Source organism: Pieris napi, chromosome 21 (assembly GCF_905475465.1).
Source record: "Pieris napi chromosome 21, ilPieNapi1.2, whole genome shotgun sequence".
NCBI classification, from domain to species: Eukaryota; Metazoa; Arthropoda; class Insecta; order Lepidoptera; family Pieridae; genus Pieris; species Pieris napi.
Genome location: NC_062254.1, coordinates 5,548,513 through 5,567,043, shown reverse-complemented (window position 1 = coordinate 5,567,043; position 18,531 = coordinate 5,548,513). Strand labels below are relative to the sequence as shown.

The window sequence follows — 18,531 nt, the reverse complement described above, 5'->3', positions numbered from 1 at the left end:
ATTTGAGTGGAAAGTTAAACTATACTCAATTGTAATATTTTACCTCATTTCTGTTTTGCTGTATTTGTAAATGAATAATAAACTATGGAACTCAACCTCTTTTATTTTTATTGCTCAGTTATTTTTTTAACGAATTATTAAAGATCGAAAAAACGTGTTCTGCAAAGTATTTATTTGATTAAATCATACATAAAAGAAATACAAACACAATATTTACCCAATACGCTCAGCAATGCATTTTCTAAAAAAGTTTTGTCTCGATCAACTTTCATATTTGGCGTAAACAATTAAATAAAACAAATATTTCTAAACTCCGAATTGTTCACTTTCAAAAGTGTCAAAATATACGTCATTTTCATTATCGTAATTAATTTATCAATACGAACTTATATAACAATCAATGCTTTTGTTTCTCATCGTTCCGAAGAAAAATCTTCCTGGTTGTTTGCTTAGGTGTGTACGGATGGTACGGATGTAAGCAAACGGACCGTTTAGTGAAAATAAATAATGACACCCTCCGAGCTAAGCCCACGCCTATATCAATACTCTTATGCCTTGGTACCTCGATGGGCATGTCTTCATCCTCAGTCTTCGATACACAACTCATTTTCCGAAATCTCTTACTCACTCTATGAAATTTCGGTCCTAAGCGAAACGGGTCATTCCATGAGAACGAACGATTTCCTTTCACCGTTTTCTGTGATCCTATGAGATTAGCTTCTTCATCCTTACACGTTTCAGTCGCGTCTTTTCGTGATAACAAATCGAATGGTTCACTCATTTCTTTCACATGTTTGGTACATAAGGTACCGAGTTTCACTAACAGACTGTCGTATCAGTAAGAACTTCTATTTTGGCATTGATTGAGCACGATGCCAACGATAAGATTATAAGGATTTATGTGATTAATTTCACGATTTTGTTTGCTTCCTTATCTCAGTTATTAAATTACATGTTAGCTAAAATGCCATACTTATCGGTGTGAGGTTAGAAGAAAAATCATTCAAAGGTATATTATAATCAATGACGACTTAATATGGTGGGGCATAAGTGATACATATATGGGTAATAAAATATTTACATACAAGTCAAGACAAATACATGTTGTGTCATAGATAAATATCTGAAATGGGTATAATAATGGTTTTCTATTGGTATTCTAATGGCTAGTAAATATACGAACATTACAGTCATATTAATTGTAAAATAATTAATTGTTAAAAATTCCCTAATAATAATATATATATATATATATATAATTATTAGAGAATTAGACTATTTTTTTTTTGCATTTATTTGTCATAAGATGTGATTCATATTGTTTATTTTGAAAAATTATTGAATTCCATGCCATCTATTGGGTACAGAAAACATTACGCACTTAGTGCCATCTGTTGGTCGCGAAGAAAATTACTTTGTCCTGTATAAATAGCGCAGTATCTTACCTATGAAAAACTTTTGGCCAAGGTTTGTTGCCGCCGCCACTACGATTCATGGATCAGGATGTGCCGTGGAAGACGCCGGTCACATATTTAGGGGTCACCATAGACCGGCGACTCTCAATGCGGCACCACGTCAAGAGGGCAGTAGGGAGAGCCAAGGGTGCGATGAACGCACTCTACCCCCTACTCAGCGGCAACATTCCTCTCCGGATCAAGCTCGCGCTGTACAAGCTGTACGTGCGCCCACACCTAACGTACGCGGCACCGGCGTGGTACTCCTACACAAAGGAGTGCAACCGCCAGAGACTACGCGCCGTACAAAACATCAATCTACGACGCGCAGTGGGGGCCCCCCGCTATGTTAGGAACGCCACCATAACGTGAGAATTGAGGATGGAGTCCATCGACGAGTTCGTCGCACGGCTCACCAAGGGGATGTTTGATCGAGCGGACGCCTCTCAACATCCCCACCTTAAGGACATTGCGCCGTGGCACTCCAGGCCACCAGACAAATACAAGTATCCGCGTGAGCTATTCTCCGCGGATACCTCAATCACCGGACTAGACACCAGGGCAGCAACCGCGGCTACGACCGCTGGTCGCCTCGCTGGGCCTCCCCCGGGGCCACCGGGGGTCTCACCCGGCGGAGCTTGACCGCGAGCCGCGTAGCTGCCCGATACCAACGATTATGACACCAGGGCCAAGTCGAGAATACTCCTTGGCTCCTAACCACCGGACTTGACACTCCGGACTAGACCCCATCGGCTGCGCGCAGCGAGTTGAGGCCAACGTCTCCTTGCGCGCTGCAGCCCCCACCAAGAGCTACAAGTTCGACCCCGTACCGCCCTGTATCAGCAGGGCGCGAGCCAACATTCTACCCGAAGGGGGCATAGCCCCGAACGGGCCTAAACACACCCCTCTAGAGGGAGTGTGTAGTAATATCCACGACTTATGAAAAACGTCAAAAAGTCTCTTTTAATCCTACTAATCACCCACTAATATGGCTCCAATTTTATCTACCATAAAAATAAAATGATTGTGAAAACAATCACATTCATAAATAAATATATAATCTGAACCGTAGGTTATTCCGTTTCCTTCATAAGTTCTAAAAATACAAAGGGCAATTTTTACATTGGACGTTGCAATTTTAAGTTACAATTTTTAAGCCTTTTAATATTAAATCAAATTATTGTAGTTATTCCAATGCAATTATTATTTATACTCAGACAAAGTCACGGGTTGCTAGTAAATTTTCTCTACAATGGGCGCGGTCAGTGCATGTAGAAACCCCATTAAAAAACACCTAGGTATCGTTAAACACATAAAACATGCTAATGTATTTAATTTTAAGTTTGCGACATGCGACTGTATTCTTATTAGTATATCGAGTTTTTCAGCTTAGTTAGTTTTCATTTGTTGAAATATAGTTTTGGTGAATTGTATTTGCTAGTGTTTATCATTGATCAATGTTAATGTGGAAGTGACAAAACAAGATCTAACCTTGTAATTACGAACCGTGGCGTATTGCCTGCTATTTTCTGTAAGGTCATTTTTTTAGTCAAGGTATTATGGCTACAGTGTAGTGCAGTGTTTCCTAACGTGGGGCCCTCGCCCCACAGGAAATTTAAATGTTAAGTGGGGCTATTCGAATATTTATTAAAAGTATTTGCAATTTGAATTTTAAATTTTCATGATATGTTTTGAAAATTTACTTACTGTGTTTCGTTAACAATTTCATAGTATTTTTGTTCTAAGTTTCCTAAACGTACTATTAAATTATAAAAAATAATACAGCGAGCACGTAAACATGTTTCAGCGTCTACTTAATCCAGAGTTATGAAATTGACAGTTCTATTGTGTTTAGTCAATCTAAAGAATACTTAAAGCTAAGCTATATACGGGTCAAATGATATAAACCTTTCTGTATATATTTTTTATATAACTAGAGAAATTACATAAGGGAGCGTTCAAGTATTACGAGCGAGTTGCGAGTTGAGGCCAACGTCTCCTTGCGCGCTGCAGCCCCCACCAAGAGCTACAAGTTCGACCCCGTACCGCCCTGTATCAGCAGGGCGCGAGCCAACATTCTACCCGAAGGGGGCATAGCCCCGAACGGGCCTAAACTAATCCAGAGTTATGAAATTGACAGTTCTATTGTGTTTAGTCAATCTAAAGAATACTTAAAGCTAAGCTATATACGGGTCAAATGATATAAACCTTTCTGTATATATTTTTTATATAACTAGAGAAATTACATAAGGGAGCGTTCAAGTATTACGTAACGCAATTTTTGGAGATTATTGACCCCCCTCTCCCCCATGTAACTCGCCGTAACGTTTTTCAGTACCCAAGTATAGTAAAACGTTTCGTGACCACCTAGTGACTCTTCAGTTACTATTATGTGGTGTAAGTCGAAAATAATATTAACAATAACGTGTAATTCAATCCCCGCCCCGCATTGTAACGTTTTACAAAATGACACCCCCCCCACCTCCCAAAATTCGTTACGTAATACTTGAACGCTCCCTAACATATAAGTAATGTTTATGTAATCTCAAATTGCCGTCCAATATTATAATTATTTAGTAAGGGTCTTGCAACTCTTCTGTAGGTAGTATTATTAATTTTTATAAGCCTCGTGATGATCCTGAAGGTGGAAATCCCAAAACACAGTGGTCGTTGGGTTAGGTTAGGTTACCCAGGAATTATTCGAATTTGTTATAACCATAAATTTGCACCCAGTTTGCAATTTTATTTCTTTTAACCGACGTCAAAAGCTATTTTGTTTATTTCTCCTCTCTCTGTGGTGTAATTAAGTTACAAAGGATTGCACTTGACTGCAAAAAGGTTTTTTTATGTAACAGGAGGCAAACGAGCTGGAGGCTCATCTGATGTTACGTGATACAGCCGCCCATGGACACTTACATTGCCACAAGGCTCGCAAATGTGTAAATTATTCACTGGTATTGTAATTAGGTCAATAATTTTATTTTATTCTTGTTAGCATAATCCCCGTATCCGATAGTTCATAAACAGTATAAATTAACACTTGTATAAAAATACGGTCACTTATAATTGAGTATTAATTAAAAACAATTAGATGTATCTTCAATATAGCCGTTGTTTTCCCATTAAGATAACCAGTTGAGGTATTAATCGAATAAAAATTGGAGTATTCATTAAAGGTCGTCAGATATGAAAAGCGGGTTTATGTTGAAATTTTATGCGTAATGCTCATTGCCAGCGCAACGTTTATTTTCCTTGCATTATCTCTTTCTTTCGCATGCTAGATAAGTGAAAGAGACAATAAGTGTGACTAAGTCGTTTGTTGTGCGCAGGCGCAATTGATCGTCACAGTTTTCCCGCAGTTTGACAAGAGTGCAAGAAAATATTTTGTTGTGGATTTCGTATTACACAAAGGTAGGTCATTTTTGTATCGCTTTGTAGAACCTTAAGGTCGTCCACAATTTAAATAAAGTATAAAATAAATCGTGATAGTGTAAATAAAGTGTTGTGTAATTAAATATAAATAGACAGGCTTGCTGGAAATTTGCCCCGGCTGAAGTGTTTCAATAAAACAGTAGGAATTCTTAAACATATACAACCTTTCTATACATATTAAGTCCCTCAGGGATACATTTAGTGTAATTTAACATTGGATTAAACTCTTTATTTCGATGATTGTTTAACATTGTCATGTCGTTTATCGGTTGGAAAATTTATAAAACAAACCGAAACTTTTATTTCGTTTGTTTCGGGTGAATAATACATAATGAGCCCTCGGCCGTTTGCCCTATCGTTTATAATACATGAATTGGTAACAATATTAACCTCGAAAGCTGACAGTGTCGACAGATAAGATAATATCGAGAAGGATATTTTTATTATTTTTACCCGCTAAGGCTTTATTTGTGTCACCCCTTCACGATAGGATTACATGCTTCAGTTTCTCCTGCCCACCAGAGATATTTACGATAGCTTCGTCAAGTATCAAGTCAAGTACCAATTGTATTATTGTACAAGTTATTTGAACAATGCATATCCGTTTAGTTCCAAATACCGCCACGGGGCGCTTTATAAGTTGTCGATTTTACGTGTTATGGCCTCAGTTCGTCGACTGATAGTTGTCCTTGTCATAAGAAATTTTATGAGAATCCTTTTATACTCCATTATAACAAATATAAATATGTGTTAAATGTTACTTTGCGTTTCATCAATAAAGTTTAATGTAATTAGTGATAACATGACAATTATGTTAGCATCCGTACACGTATTAATTTCACAATCATTTATAAAATCCCTTATCAGATAATCTTCGTTATCTGTTATGTTCTATTAACTATTTTGTATTACTAATGGGCTGAATCGTGATAGCTGCCAGGAAGAAATCACTAAAAAAATCACTAGCCGAATGTAATTTTGATTAATTTAAATTCCTCATTTTATTCTGGTAACAATCATTTCACAATATTTATCTATACTAATATTACAAAGAAGTAAGGTTTGTGCGGTTGTAGGGTTAATCTCAGAACCGACTTTTAAAAATTCTTCAAAAAGCCACGTTATTTGTGAGTCGCTGAAACGTTTCTTACGAACGGTGCTTTAACGATGAGAGATATATGTGATTTAGCTTTAGAGGAAAGTAGAGCTTGATTATGCGTTCATAACAGTCAGCGACTGCATATGTAATCTGTCATAGATAAAAGAATAGGAAGAGGACTTGCCTCCGCCGCGTACTCCGTTTAATTTAAAATCCAGTAGAAAAAATATCAATCAAAGTATGTAAAAATATCAATTTACATAAGTACTTATAACCTTTTGAATTGTTTATCAAGTTATAAAAGTTTGATAATAATTCTAGCTAAGTTTAAATAAAACTAATTCCAACAATAAATACTATCTTATATCAGATACTAACCAAATCAGATAAGCACAAGTATTAGCTTACAGCGATTCTATATTGTATTTCTATATATTTAGAGGTGTAAATACCATCTATACAGGAAACGAGCGATAAGTTATCACGAGGTTTATTCTTTTAGTCGAAGGCGAAACGTTCCACTATGGGGTTGTGTTTATCGTTCGACTGTGGTGATGATTGCTGCAGCGTAAACCCCTGTTGTTTGGCGTTAACGGCCTGTTGTTGCATCCCTTGTCTATGCCCGAACGCTTGTGGACAGGAACAGCAACAACAACCGCCCCAGACAGTGATTATCCAACAGCCACCTGTGTATATTGAACAACAACCAGGTTATCCGCCACCTGGAGGCTACCCTGGATACCCGCAGCAGCCACCACAGGGATACCCGGGCTACCCCTCATACAGATAAACGGATTCTCAAATAGTTAAGGTGAGTACACTGTGGACGACCGATTGCACTGCTTCTTGGATTTGCTATTTATATTTACTTTTTAAATATGTCATACTATCAATAAGTACCTACAGCGTAATCAGTGAATTTTTAACAATAATTCGAATTCTTAGAAGGCAAGATACAAGGAGCATCTATTCCTGCAAACAAACCGTGCAGATAGGGGTATTCCATAGAAATAAATAAGTATTAGATTATTGTATAATGAACTCATTAGCATTACATTTAAGTAAAGGCATACATGTGCAAATTACTTTGTGCCTCGTCACGGTTTTCACCTTGACACCTTCTTTGCTGTACATGGTGTGGACCTGATAACAAGCCGTTTAATCCTTTATAATTTCCATTAGCTATACTATCTTGAAGACCTTTAACCGTTGTATATGCACTATTTTACATGCATTAAGACACCAATTACTTTCTTCCTATGCATAATTAACATTTGCTTGTACGGTGAAGAAATGCGTAGTGAGAACTGGCGTTTATGACCCAAAAAGTGACGACGTGCGACACAAAGCTAATCGGAAATTAAAAAAAACATGAACGAATTCGAGGCTAATAATAGGATATTGCGTCAATGGATTATTTATTTATCGAAAAGAAATATTTCTAGAGGCAATTAATTTTTGTTGTTTAACTACAAACAATAGAGGTACATATTTATGTATGTTATTGTATGAAGCTATAAAAAATTAGTAATATTCAATGACGTGTAGTAATCGTGAGTTGGTTCGTTCTTATTCATTCTTTAAAGTCCGGAAACCCACCCACTAGCCCTCTGGCATTAAAATACTCTACGGTCAGCGGTAACCTAGAGTCTGGCTAATGAAAGTTGATACTGAAAAATCGCGGCAATTTTAAAAAACATCAGCATGGCAGCCCTAAAGTAAAATGGAAAGTTGGAATAACTCACTTTGATACTTTGACATTCATTTTTATTTTACCCGTATTTTGACCGTACTAACTTGACCGTAGTGTTGTCATATAAAAAGTTTGCAAAAAAATCCAGTATCTACTTTCGTTAGCCAGACTCTAATATCAGGTGAGACCCTGCCCCTTTGCTCCTGTTCATTAAAAAAATAGTGATTGAGGCAGTTCAAAACAGTAACTGAAACACTACAAACAGTCATATCTAAAATCTAGTCTAAAAGTGTCGGTCGATTGAATATTTGTCTTTTCCCATTACTCGAATTTACCCAGGTAAATAGCTACTAATAGCATGGTGTAATAACTCCAATACCTAAGTTTACGAATACCTTAATTTTATGGTTTTATTTTTCGGTTTTAGTCTCGACTAGATAGCAGAGACTAGATAATAAAGTTAAATACTGGATTGAAAAAATATATACAATTATACATATATCTTTAACGTCAATATATCTATTATAAATATCTTGCAATTCATACTAATTTTGATAATCTTATCACCTTGTTCAGTTATCGTCAACGTGATGGTATTTACACTGATAGAGCTGCACTAGGTAAAAATAACTACAAATATTTTTATAGTCGATTAATATTCAATTATAAAACTCTACAAATGAGGAAATATACTGGTTGATGCCATTAATACGGCATTGGGTATTCCCAACCGTCTTAATCTAAATAGACTTATGAAAAAACCACATATACAATATATTATGTATATTTAAATAAGTACAATAAAATCTGAAACTTAAAACTGGCAAGGACCTGTTGTGGCTGGTATGCATGATAACTCCTATAGATTTTTTTACTGACTGACTTAATATCCCATGAATGATGGAGCAGAGTAGTGTATTTATAAATATATTTATCACTTTCAGGATGGGCTGTAACATATCCTGTCGTCCATGTTGCTGCTGTTGTATACCATGTCTTTGCTGTGACTGCTGCCCCGACCCACCACGTACCAGAGTTGTACACACTACAACTGTTGTTACTGTACCCGTTCAACCTACACCGCGCTATGAGCCACCTCCCCCCTATAGATAATCAAGAAACGTAAAAACGCAATGTAACAAAATCCTGTAAAATTAGACACAGAACTAAATTAGTAACTAGAGCCCGAATCTAAATAAAGTAGTTAGATCCAATAGAAGAAACATTCGCAGTTATACAAATGGTATTCCTAATTAACTGCTGATAGACTACGTCATCTTGACCTTTAGGGGTGAATAACCTCTAGTGTTCTGAACTATGTCATAGTTTTTTTTATAAAATACAGATATACAATTTTGAGACTCTTTGGAAATGTTAAAATTGTTAAAGGGCTAGTTCGCATATTTCTAATAAGATTAAATTCATAAAATAGCTTTGAAACTGTGTCCTAATTTAGTATTCTTAAATACTTTTTATGATATAAAATCTTTACTTGAATATGCAATCCGAATTATATAGGTAATACTTTATGTACTTAATATTTAATTTAGAATAGGTAGCCTACGGCTAACATTTTCATTATTTAAGAGCCTCAATAACGCCGTTGACCTCGGGACTCTTTTTCGGACATAATTATAGTTTTTTTTTAAACGGAGATATAGATCAAGAATAAAACTGTTTCAACTATTAGCCTAAATTTTCGAGGATTTTTTATTAGAATTTTATTATTAATATCAGGCTCTTAATAACACAGAAAAATAATGTCCACACCAGCAGCGACATAAAACACAACAGCTATGTACACACATGTTACTTTTTTACGTAATTTAAAAATCTTTCCTAAGTGCAATTCCTTATTGTTTGTTTTTTATAAATATCTTATTTTTACACGTTACAATTTTGTCACAGTAGTGTTTATTATTTATTGTAAATAAATGTATTTGGTTATAAGTATTTTTATGAATCCTGCTATATTGTTATCATGATTGTCGTGATGGAGATTACAGATTTATGGTATTTCGGCTTAAGTGTAGTGTTTTTCACACTTAAAAAGTAGAACTATATCATGCCGCAATTGTACGGTACTTTCTAAAAGTCAATCTACCAAAGCGCTGCGCATATTCGGTACTATTTTCTATAGCTCAAGAGGGAAGCTGTTGTACTCGTACCGAATAATTTGTTTGTGCTTATTCGGTTTCGATTGTGCTATAAGTATTATGACAGCTACGTGTGGGATTGAACTTAAATTGAATGATTGTATATATCTGTAATTTTAAGATAAATTCATGTTGTATTTGTGCAATGTATGTTCATTTAGTGTCAATGTAAGGGTAGGTACAGTTTGTTAGTAAGGGAGTAGGATACAAAAAGAGGATTGCTTTAGTAAGAATACAACTAAACGAGTTTCCAACTTCGTTATTTAAGAAAACAATCTGACGTCACCTTCGAGAGTGATATTTGCCTATTACTTTGTTACGGAGTTTTATAATATAATTATGATATCTCATGAACGCGGATTAGGCGTCTGGTGTCTGTTTATATGTACTCATTGCCATATTCAGTTCAGTCAAATCATGTGATATGAAATATGTATAACGAATTAGGAATAACACGTTTTAAAAGAAACCTACGCAGAGAAAGCATTATTTTAGAAAAATAAAAATTAATAATCCCTTATGGTAAAATACATTATGACTTAATCAGACTATTTCAGACTTTTTCAGAGGAACAATTCTGCCATACACCATGTTTGACTATTATCCACGTCAACCAACAACCCAAAACGCTTGCATGATACTCTGATATTAAGTTTTAGCTATAACATACGTGGAAGTAGATCAATTTCTTTCCGAGCAGTAGCGTAGAGACGTGGGTCACTCTACGTCTTCTACCCCAATTACTACTGAGAGTATTCAGAACCAGCTGCCCTCTGAAGTGTTTCCGAGCCAATTTAACTGAGAGTCAGGGTAGGGTCAGAAAAAATCGTATCAAGTCTTAAAAGGCACTCGCAAGTCCCCCTCGGCATTTACAGTGTCCTTGGGTATCACTGAGCATCAGATGCTGCTCGTCTGCTCCCTGCTAAAAAAGGGGCACTGCCCACAAAAAAATACTTTGCAGTTTCACGTTCTGCTTCTTGCTTGCAAAAAAAGCTTTAATTCTTTACTCCTTATATGATTTAATCTCATTTTATTATGATGAATGAAGAATGTCCTAAAGATAGTGCGATTTAGAAGGTCCATAATCCATATCCACAGGCGACTAACATTTTACTACTAACTATTTTGCCATAAGTAAATACAAACAATACCACTAACAACATTTGTAATGTAAATTAAGGATATGGAAATAAAACAAACAAATTATTATTTTTTTTTTTTATATCAAATTTACCAATAAGCACATAATTCCGAAAAATTTTAATTCGGTACATTCGTACAGATAAGTCTTATCAAGAGATAACTTATGTATTTTAGTCGATAGCACATTTTTTCATATTCAGTACATAGTGAATTCAAAATGGGCTTGTGCATTACAATCGATTGCGGAAATCCTTGCGATGGTTGCGACGGTGGTGACGGTTGTAACCCTTGCTGTCTAGCTTTAACGGCCCTATGTTGCATACCTTGTTGTTGCCCAAACGCATGTGGACGAAATAACCAGGATCAACCACCACAGACAATTATTATAAATCAACCGCCAGTTATAATAGATAATCAGCTTCCGGAATACGTATATCCACCGTACGGGCAGCAAGGATATGACCAACCTGCATACAGATAAATTATAAATATTGGAATATGGATCACGGCTGAAGGTATTGTCTTTAGTTTTTGACATAATAATAAAACTTACATAAAATATTCTACGTATAGCTTATTGTTAGGCCAGTTTTAGTAAACACGAACTTTGATATATTTCGTGTTGCTACATAGTTATTATCTCGACCAAAACTATTATAGTTTTAAAATGAAACATTGTACTATCCATACATTTGTGTACGGTCTAAATTATGAAAATTATTGTACCTTATACAAAATACCAGTACAGCCTTTTAGATCTAGACCTTAGATTTCTGTATGTGACGCTACTTTTTGCCTCGTGCCAAATATAACCGATTTTTGGGTTGCCTGTTTCCTCACGATGTTTTCATTCTCTTTACGCAAAAATGCTCGCTCGGTGATCGAACCTACGACCTCAGGTATGAGAGTCGTACGCCACATACTGCTCATTAATTGTCTGGGGATAGCAACGTGCCTATCATCCGACTTCGTTGATTTATGGGACAACCTGTATATATAAAATAATTGTACAATAAGACATACATACATAATCTTGTTTTCAGATGGGCTGTTCTGTGTCAATCCGTCCTTGTTGCTGCTGCTGTATTCCATGTCTATGCTGCAAATGTCAATATGAACCTAGTCCGAATGTCGTTTATCATACACCCATTAAAGCTCCTGAGTCATCATCCCCTGAAGTTCCTTCTAAGAACTATGACCCACCTCCGCCTTACGATGAAACCTAACGATTTATCATACGCAATATTCTTATTATGGGATTAGATATTATCTTAATGGAAATAAATGTTTTCTTTGAGTTGTTACATCCTCTCTAAAATTTTTGGAAGATAAGGAGGATATTTAAAAAAACACTTAAATTATACATGCATTATAAACTTTACGTACCTACAACCATTGAAAGGCTTTTGTTGATTTATTTTATTTGTAAAATAAAATACAATAAATACTTATTTTTATTCAGCATGAGGCCATTATTGTTTCTTCATTTATGTGCTAATTGGCATTCAATACAAGTAATCGATAATTTTTATGCAACATAAATAATTGTTTGATTTATATTTCTCCGTATAAATAAAAAACTTAAATCTACCTATATAAGCACATTACAGTGTATATACGTTATCAAACGCTTTACTAAAGTCTTAAAATTAACGTGTAATTTACTTGTTAACAGAAATCTTTATTGTAAATAAAATTTATTTTAAGTGTAACACATTAAAAGAAAAACAAAGGTTTAATAAAAACATGTCATATTGATTATATAAATTATTTAATTTCCCTACCCGAATTTTGATTTTCAGAAATCACAAAATTACTTCGTATATCTTATCACATGCTCACTGATTGATCGTTTAGTATCTAATCTCGACTATTCCATGAATTGAAGCATTTATTTGTACAATATAAAAGCTAAATTCAAAGAATCGCGAATTTATTTTATATCTTTACTCGAACAATTAAGTACGTCCTTTGTGTTATATATTTTACTCCTTTATTAGTGATATTTTGTAATAGTAAAGTAATATGTCTCTTGTAAGGTGTACATATCGTTCGACTATGGCGCGTTTTGTCTGTTTGTACTGTCAAACAGAATGACGGGCCGTGTAGATCTGCGATTGACGACCAACACTTCTTCACAACCACACGAGTTCCTTTAAGCGTATTTCTCAACTTTAATTAGCCATTCAAACGTTTATTCATCAATATTTCCCTTGACCGGGAAATATATGCGAGTTCTACAATTAAACGTGAATTTGTTTTTCAGATTTTCAATATGGGCTCAGGATGTAGCAGTTGTTGTGACAGTGACCCACCTGCAGGAGATGGAGTTTATGTTGCCGACAACAATCCTGGGTACAATCCTGGTTACCCACAAGACACAGTTGTTATAGAGGATCAGCCTGGAAACTACGGAAGATAATTACAATCTATATGAAGATTGTTACAAGTGATTCAAAATAGCCTATTTACATTTTAACGATAATAGTGAACATTCGCTTGCTTCATTCACTGTACATATAATAATTATTTATAGCTAAATTTGAGTTTTCATTTATTGTCTGATTTAGGAAACTTATTGGTTCTTATACTGTTGTATTATATTGTATGTGCTAACCTATTTGAAAATAAAGTTACAAGGTCTTAACTAAGGATAAGACTATTAAATTATGATAACGATTTGTGTTCTTGGAACTTTATCTATCTATGTATGCAGCAGTTTATTGATTAAATATTTTAAACGGTACATGTAATTTTTCATACTATATAAATTATTATAGTATCCTGAAGTATTGATATTAAAAATTAAAAATATTAAATTAAATCAGTGGCGCTACAACCTTTTTAGGTCTGGATCTCAGATTTCTGTATCTGTTTCATGATCATTTTTAAATCTAATAGGCAAGTAGGTGATCACCCTCCTGTGCCTGATAGACGCCGTCGAGTTTTTGGGTCTAAGGTTAGCCGGTTTCCTCCCGATATTTTCCTTAATGAAAGTCCATTGGAGTAACAGTAAGTGAGTGCCGAGCAGCCTGAAAAAGTGGGAGCTTGTAGTTTATTGTTTATGAATGCCAAATCATAAAATAACTGCTTCACGACTGATTTGAGAGCGACCGCCGATGCGAAAACCGCTGTTGAGTTCGAAAAGTGAGTTACAGAATCGCAGAGCTGTATACAAATAAATCATCGGTTGTTTTGTCATTCTACAATTTAAAAATACCTTCATATAATCTGAGTGAAATAAAAAATACACAGTTTAAAAATCTGTATTAATATATAATAATGATAACATGTAAAATGTATTACAATTTTGACTAAGCCACGTACAAAAACATGTAGAATGTATATACATTTTATTTAAGAGTCTTTGTAACAGCAAAAGTTATCAGGAGCGCATATTCTTATTAAAAAATGATACAAAAGTGCTGATATTAACACAACAATGAAGTGAGCACCTTCTCCTATATCATGGTTATATTTAAATGTACATCAAACTCATATATAGGAGTAACCATGAAGACTTACTTCAATATTTTGAAGAAAAAAAACAATGGTAATTCTTAATGCTCTCTACAGTTTAGAGAAAGATACATTTTTGAGCGTCAAAGCAAACAAAGCGTCACGATGAACCCCAAGCTTAACACTCTTCTCCACGTATTAAATTCACACACACTTAAATTAATGTTATATTTTTCTACTAATTTATGCTGACAGGCGCGACCAGACTTATTAAATGCGTAAAAATCCTTTTTTTGTTGTTAGCTATAAAAGAACATTCCCCAAATTTCCCCCACCAAGAAAATTTTTCCCAAGTAACCTGTCGAGAATAATAATATTATTTATAGTGGTACAGCGCGGGCAATGCCTTGAGGTGGCCCTCCCCCTACAACACACAAAACTTCATAGTTTTTGTATGATACTTCGGATCCATCAAATGATATATAACAGCAGTTGTGACTGGGGTGAACCTAAAAAAATATAATATTAATATATAATGTGTAAAGCTAGCAACTGTCCCATAGTCACAATTCATTTGTTTCAGGTTATCGACTCTGATCTTATTCTTCGGTTTACGATTTACAGGACCTATTAATGTTGTTTACAATGCAACTAGCGCAATCAGTTAAACAATCCTAAGATATTGAAAATAAAAAACTGAAGAAACGCCTTTCTATTTTGAACTAAAACAGTGCCGGTTGACATAACTTCCTTTTTTATTAATTAATTTTAAATTTATAAAGTTCACTCAACATAAACGCCTAATAGATGGAACGCCTAATAGAGGTGTAATTATTATATACTACTAGCTGACCTGGCAATTGTCGTTTTGCCATGTATTTGTTTATAATAAAAAATAGGGGTTGATCGTAGAGGGGTGAAAATTAGGGGTTTTAATGGTGTATCATAAATAAATAAAATAAAAAATTTATATAAAAATTACAAAAATTATAATTTAGGGGTGGACTACCCTTCACATTTAGGGGGATGAAAAATTGATGTTGTCCGATTCCCAGACATACCCAATATGCACACAAAATTTTATGAGAATCGGTGAATCCGTTTCGGAGGAGTATAACTATACCGCGACACGAGAATTTTATATATTAGATAGAAAGTATATAATAATTACACCTAACACAGGTTCGGTTAGAGCATATTAGATGTTTAGTTAGTCGCAGACCTAAATATATTTAAGATTCACGTTGTTAGTTACCTTTCCAGGAGTAAGAGATCCCTTGTGCCTAACTCGTCCAATGTACAGTGGCTCGGCAGTGTGTGTATTGCCAGCGGGTATAGCGCCTGGAGCGACTGAACCATTGCTGGAGGGAATCCATCTAACCTTATTCGGATTCGTACATAAAACCTGAAATAAATTAATAATTTAAAGAAAAACGCTTTTTACCGGATTAAAGTTATGTATTATTATAAATTTACAACTATTTGACATAATTTTAAATTTATCCGACGTGTCACCGTGACCACGCACGCTGTAAAGCACGCGAAACGTCGGATAAATTTAAAATTATGTCAAATAGTTGTAAATTTATAATAATACATAACTTCAATCCGGTAAAAAGCGTTTTTCTTTAAATGTGTAAGGGTTATGTTAATCAAAGACAATACTATAAATTAATAACATTAAATATTTAGTTGTCGTAAATAGATATTTACATTCTTGTAGAAATACAAACAGTGTAGAGTGAGTTCTTTAGAAACTAAGCCAAAGAAATCTAGAATTGAATATCTAATAACTAATATGCATAACTTGATTTTCTCTCTCTCTTTAATCGGCATTTCTGAACTTATTTCTGAGCGTCGTGGTAAGCAAGAAAGCATCAGCCTTGCGATTCTCTAACTCACTTTTCGAACTCACACAGCGGTTTTCGCTACAAGCTCCCTCCTTATCAGAATGTCAAATCGTAAAATGACTGCTTCACGACTGATTTGAGCGCGACCGCCGGTCTGAAAACCGCTGTGTGAGTTCGAAAAGTGAGTTACAGAATCGCAGGTCTGGAGCGGACTATCTGTTATTTTTTATTTTAACACACTATAATTGGAAAGAAAATTACGAACGAGGGTCCATGAGGGCATCTCTTGATGTTTGTGCGCCATTTTCCATTTGACCAATACAAATAGAACGCAGTATCGTTTTAAAATCTCAGTTAGTTTTACACCCACATACTCCTGACAAGAGTCACACAGTCCTGACTCTAAAAATTCATTCAATCAAGACTAACTTTCATTTGAAACACTCACCTCAAAGTTATGTACGCGTACTTCCTTTCCTGCATAAGGGATATAAGCAACTTTATGCTTTATCGCTAGCTTTCCAGGGATCAAGTTCCCATTGTGATGGGCTCTTATAGTCCATAGGGGGCTGTTATCCCACCCTTCTCTACCTGTCACGAATACACGGCTGGATAGTGACTCTGCTGCGTGGGAAGACGTGGGAACCCAGTCAACATCTGAATCACCGAAAGGCTTTGGCGGGTCGTCTGGAATTAATAAAATAGTAATAAACATAAATCCCATAAAAATAAGTAGAAACTTACTTTCATAATATTTCTAAAACAAAAGTCATATATCAGGCTATACAAAAGCATATTTTGCAGGCTTTCAAGGCAGTCCTTGTCGCTATCAACAAAATTTACATGGATATGACCATCATAGAATTATGATTTGGTCGATGTCTGCAAGACACTTCTTTCATTCATTTTCTAAAGCCTCTGCTCAGTCGAAGCACTTACCTTAGTAACTGCAATAAATCCAGAAGAAACTTTCTACTGAAGACTTAGTTTTACCTGGATTATTTTACAACTCCTTAAGATTAAAGTCGAGTTGTTTAAGATATTTTTAGTTAGTTAAGACATCATCAGATTTTTTTATATATACAGGATTTATTAAAAACTACTTACTTTCAATGACGTTTACTGGATCGTCCGGTGGTGGCTGGGGCTGGGGGTGTGGGTACGCCGGTGGGTAGGTATGTGTAGGAGGGTAGACATGTGGCGGCGGAGGGTATACCGGCATTGGCATGACCACAGTGGGAGGAAAGACGACCCCGGGAGGAGGAGGGTAGCCAGCATAGGGAGGGCCCCCAGGTCCACCGTATGGAGGACCACCGTATGGAGGACCTCCGGGACCACCGTATGGAGGGCCTGAAACATGTTTATCATCTGATTATTCTCTTTGGAAAAAATCTCAAGACATTTCCTGAACTCCTAACGTTTTAACTTCCAGCATTATTGTTTGCACATTTAATTCTTATGATAATACCTATAATAATTATTTAAATAATTCTTTAATAATACCGTTGTTATCTTCCTTAGTAATTCGAACGAATCATGCATTTCGTGAAAACGTTTGGAACATTATGTTCAAAGATATGATAAATAGATTATTTCATATGTCTATTTATGTACTTAACTCGGTTTATATTTCCCCTCTACATTGTATTGCAATTTTAAATATTATTTTTATCTACAGAAACACAACTTATACTAAATATGACGAAACTATTTTTTTTATTAAAAAATAACCTAATTTATTAAATTAAAAAAATCTTACCGTACGACATTTTCAAGTATTTATGGATAATCTAAATAATATGAAACTAGTGCACGATTATTCGCTTCTTTGTTCAATTGTTTATTGTACATGTGATAGTAAATTTGATAAATAAATTATCACCTGCCGCCTTATCTATTGATTAGATAGTATATAAAATTGCTTCGTTTCTACAAATTTTAAGTCACGTTATTGTAATTTTAGATTAGAAAATAAATTTTAATGATACTTTCCCCGAAAAAAATATTTATTCGAATTATGACAGTCTTATCAATCGAATAATTAATTTATGATTTCGTTTTAATGATACGGTTCGTTTCGAATGCTGAGTTTGATTACAGATATAATTCTATAAATGTAATAATGGATCTTCATACCAGTTGGTCTGCCTTGTAATGTTTAACATCATTAAACTCGTGCGAATATAAAGAAATCAAATTTATTTCCTGATACACTTATTATCTAATTACTCTATGTGTTACTAAT

At 34.9% G+C, this 18,531-nt stretch overlaps 1 protein-coding gene and 2 long non-coding RNA genes across 3 annotated transcripts; 2 read left to right on the top strand and 1 right to left on the bottom strand.

The window, feature by feature from the left end:
• The first annotated feature begins 4,731 nt into the window (after positions 1–4,731).
• LOC125060312 lies at positions 4,732–9,395 on the top strand. The gene is made up of 3 exons (XR_007118826.1): positions 4,732–4,865; positions 6,488–6,796; positions 8,623–9,395. It is a non-coding gene; the product is annotated as an uncharacterized LOC125060312 (long non-coding RNA).
• Positions 9,396–9,414: 19 nt separating this feature from the next.
• LOC125060311 lies at positions 9,415–13,723 on the top strand. Its single transcript, XR_007118825.1, has 3 exons — positions 9,415–11,492; positions 12,021–12,939; positions 13,244–13,723. It is a non-coding gene; the product is annotated as an uncharacterized LOC125060311 (long non-coding RNA).
• Positions 13,724–14,675: 952 nt separating this feature from the next.
• LOC125060535 (U1 small nuclear ribonucleoprotein C-like) lies at positions 14,676–18,152 on the bottom strand. Its single transcript, XM_047665499.1, has 5 exons — positions 18,046–18,152; positions 17,394–17,636; positions 16,735–16,973; positions 15,692–15,841; positions 14,676–14,945 (listed from the first exon to the last, which is right to left on the bottom strand). Exons 1-5 carry the CDS (start codon positions 18,053–18,055, stop codon positions 14,817–14,819), a joined length of 771 nt encoding a protein of 256 aa, XP_047521455.1. The 5' UTR covers positions 18,056–18,152; the 3' UTR covers positions 14,676–14,816.
• Positions 18,153–18,531: the final 379 nt, after the last annotated feature.

Bases quoted from the DNA above. Each gene is read 5' to 3' on its own strand.
- LOC125060535 (XM_047665499.1), bottom strand. The intron at 16,974-17,393 runs GTAAGTAGTTTT...TATTAATTCCAG, and splicing joins TCCAGTAAACGTCATTGAAA to ACGACCCGCCAAAGCCTTTC. The intron at 15,842-16,734 runs GTGAGTGTTTCA...AATTTATTTCAG, and splicing joins TACGCGTACATAACTTTGAG to GTTTTATGTACGAATCCGAA.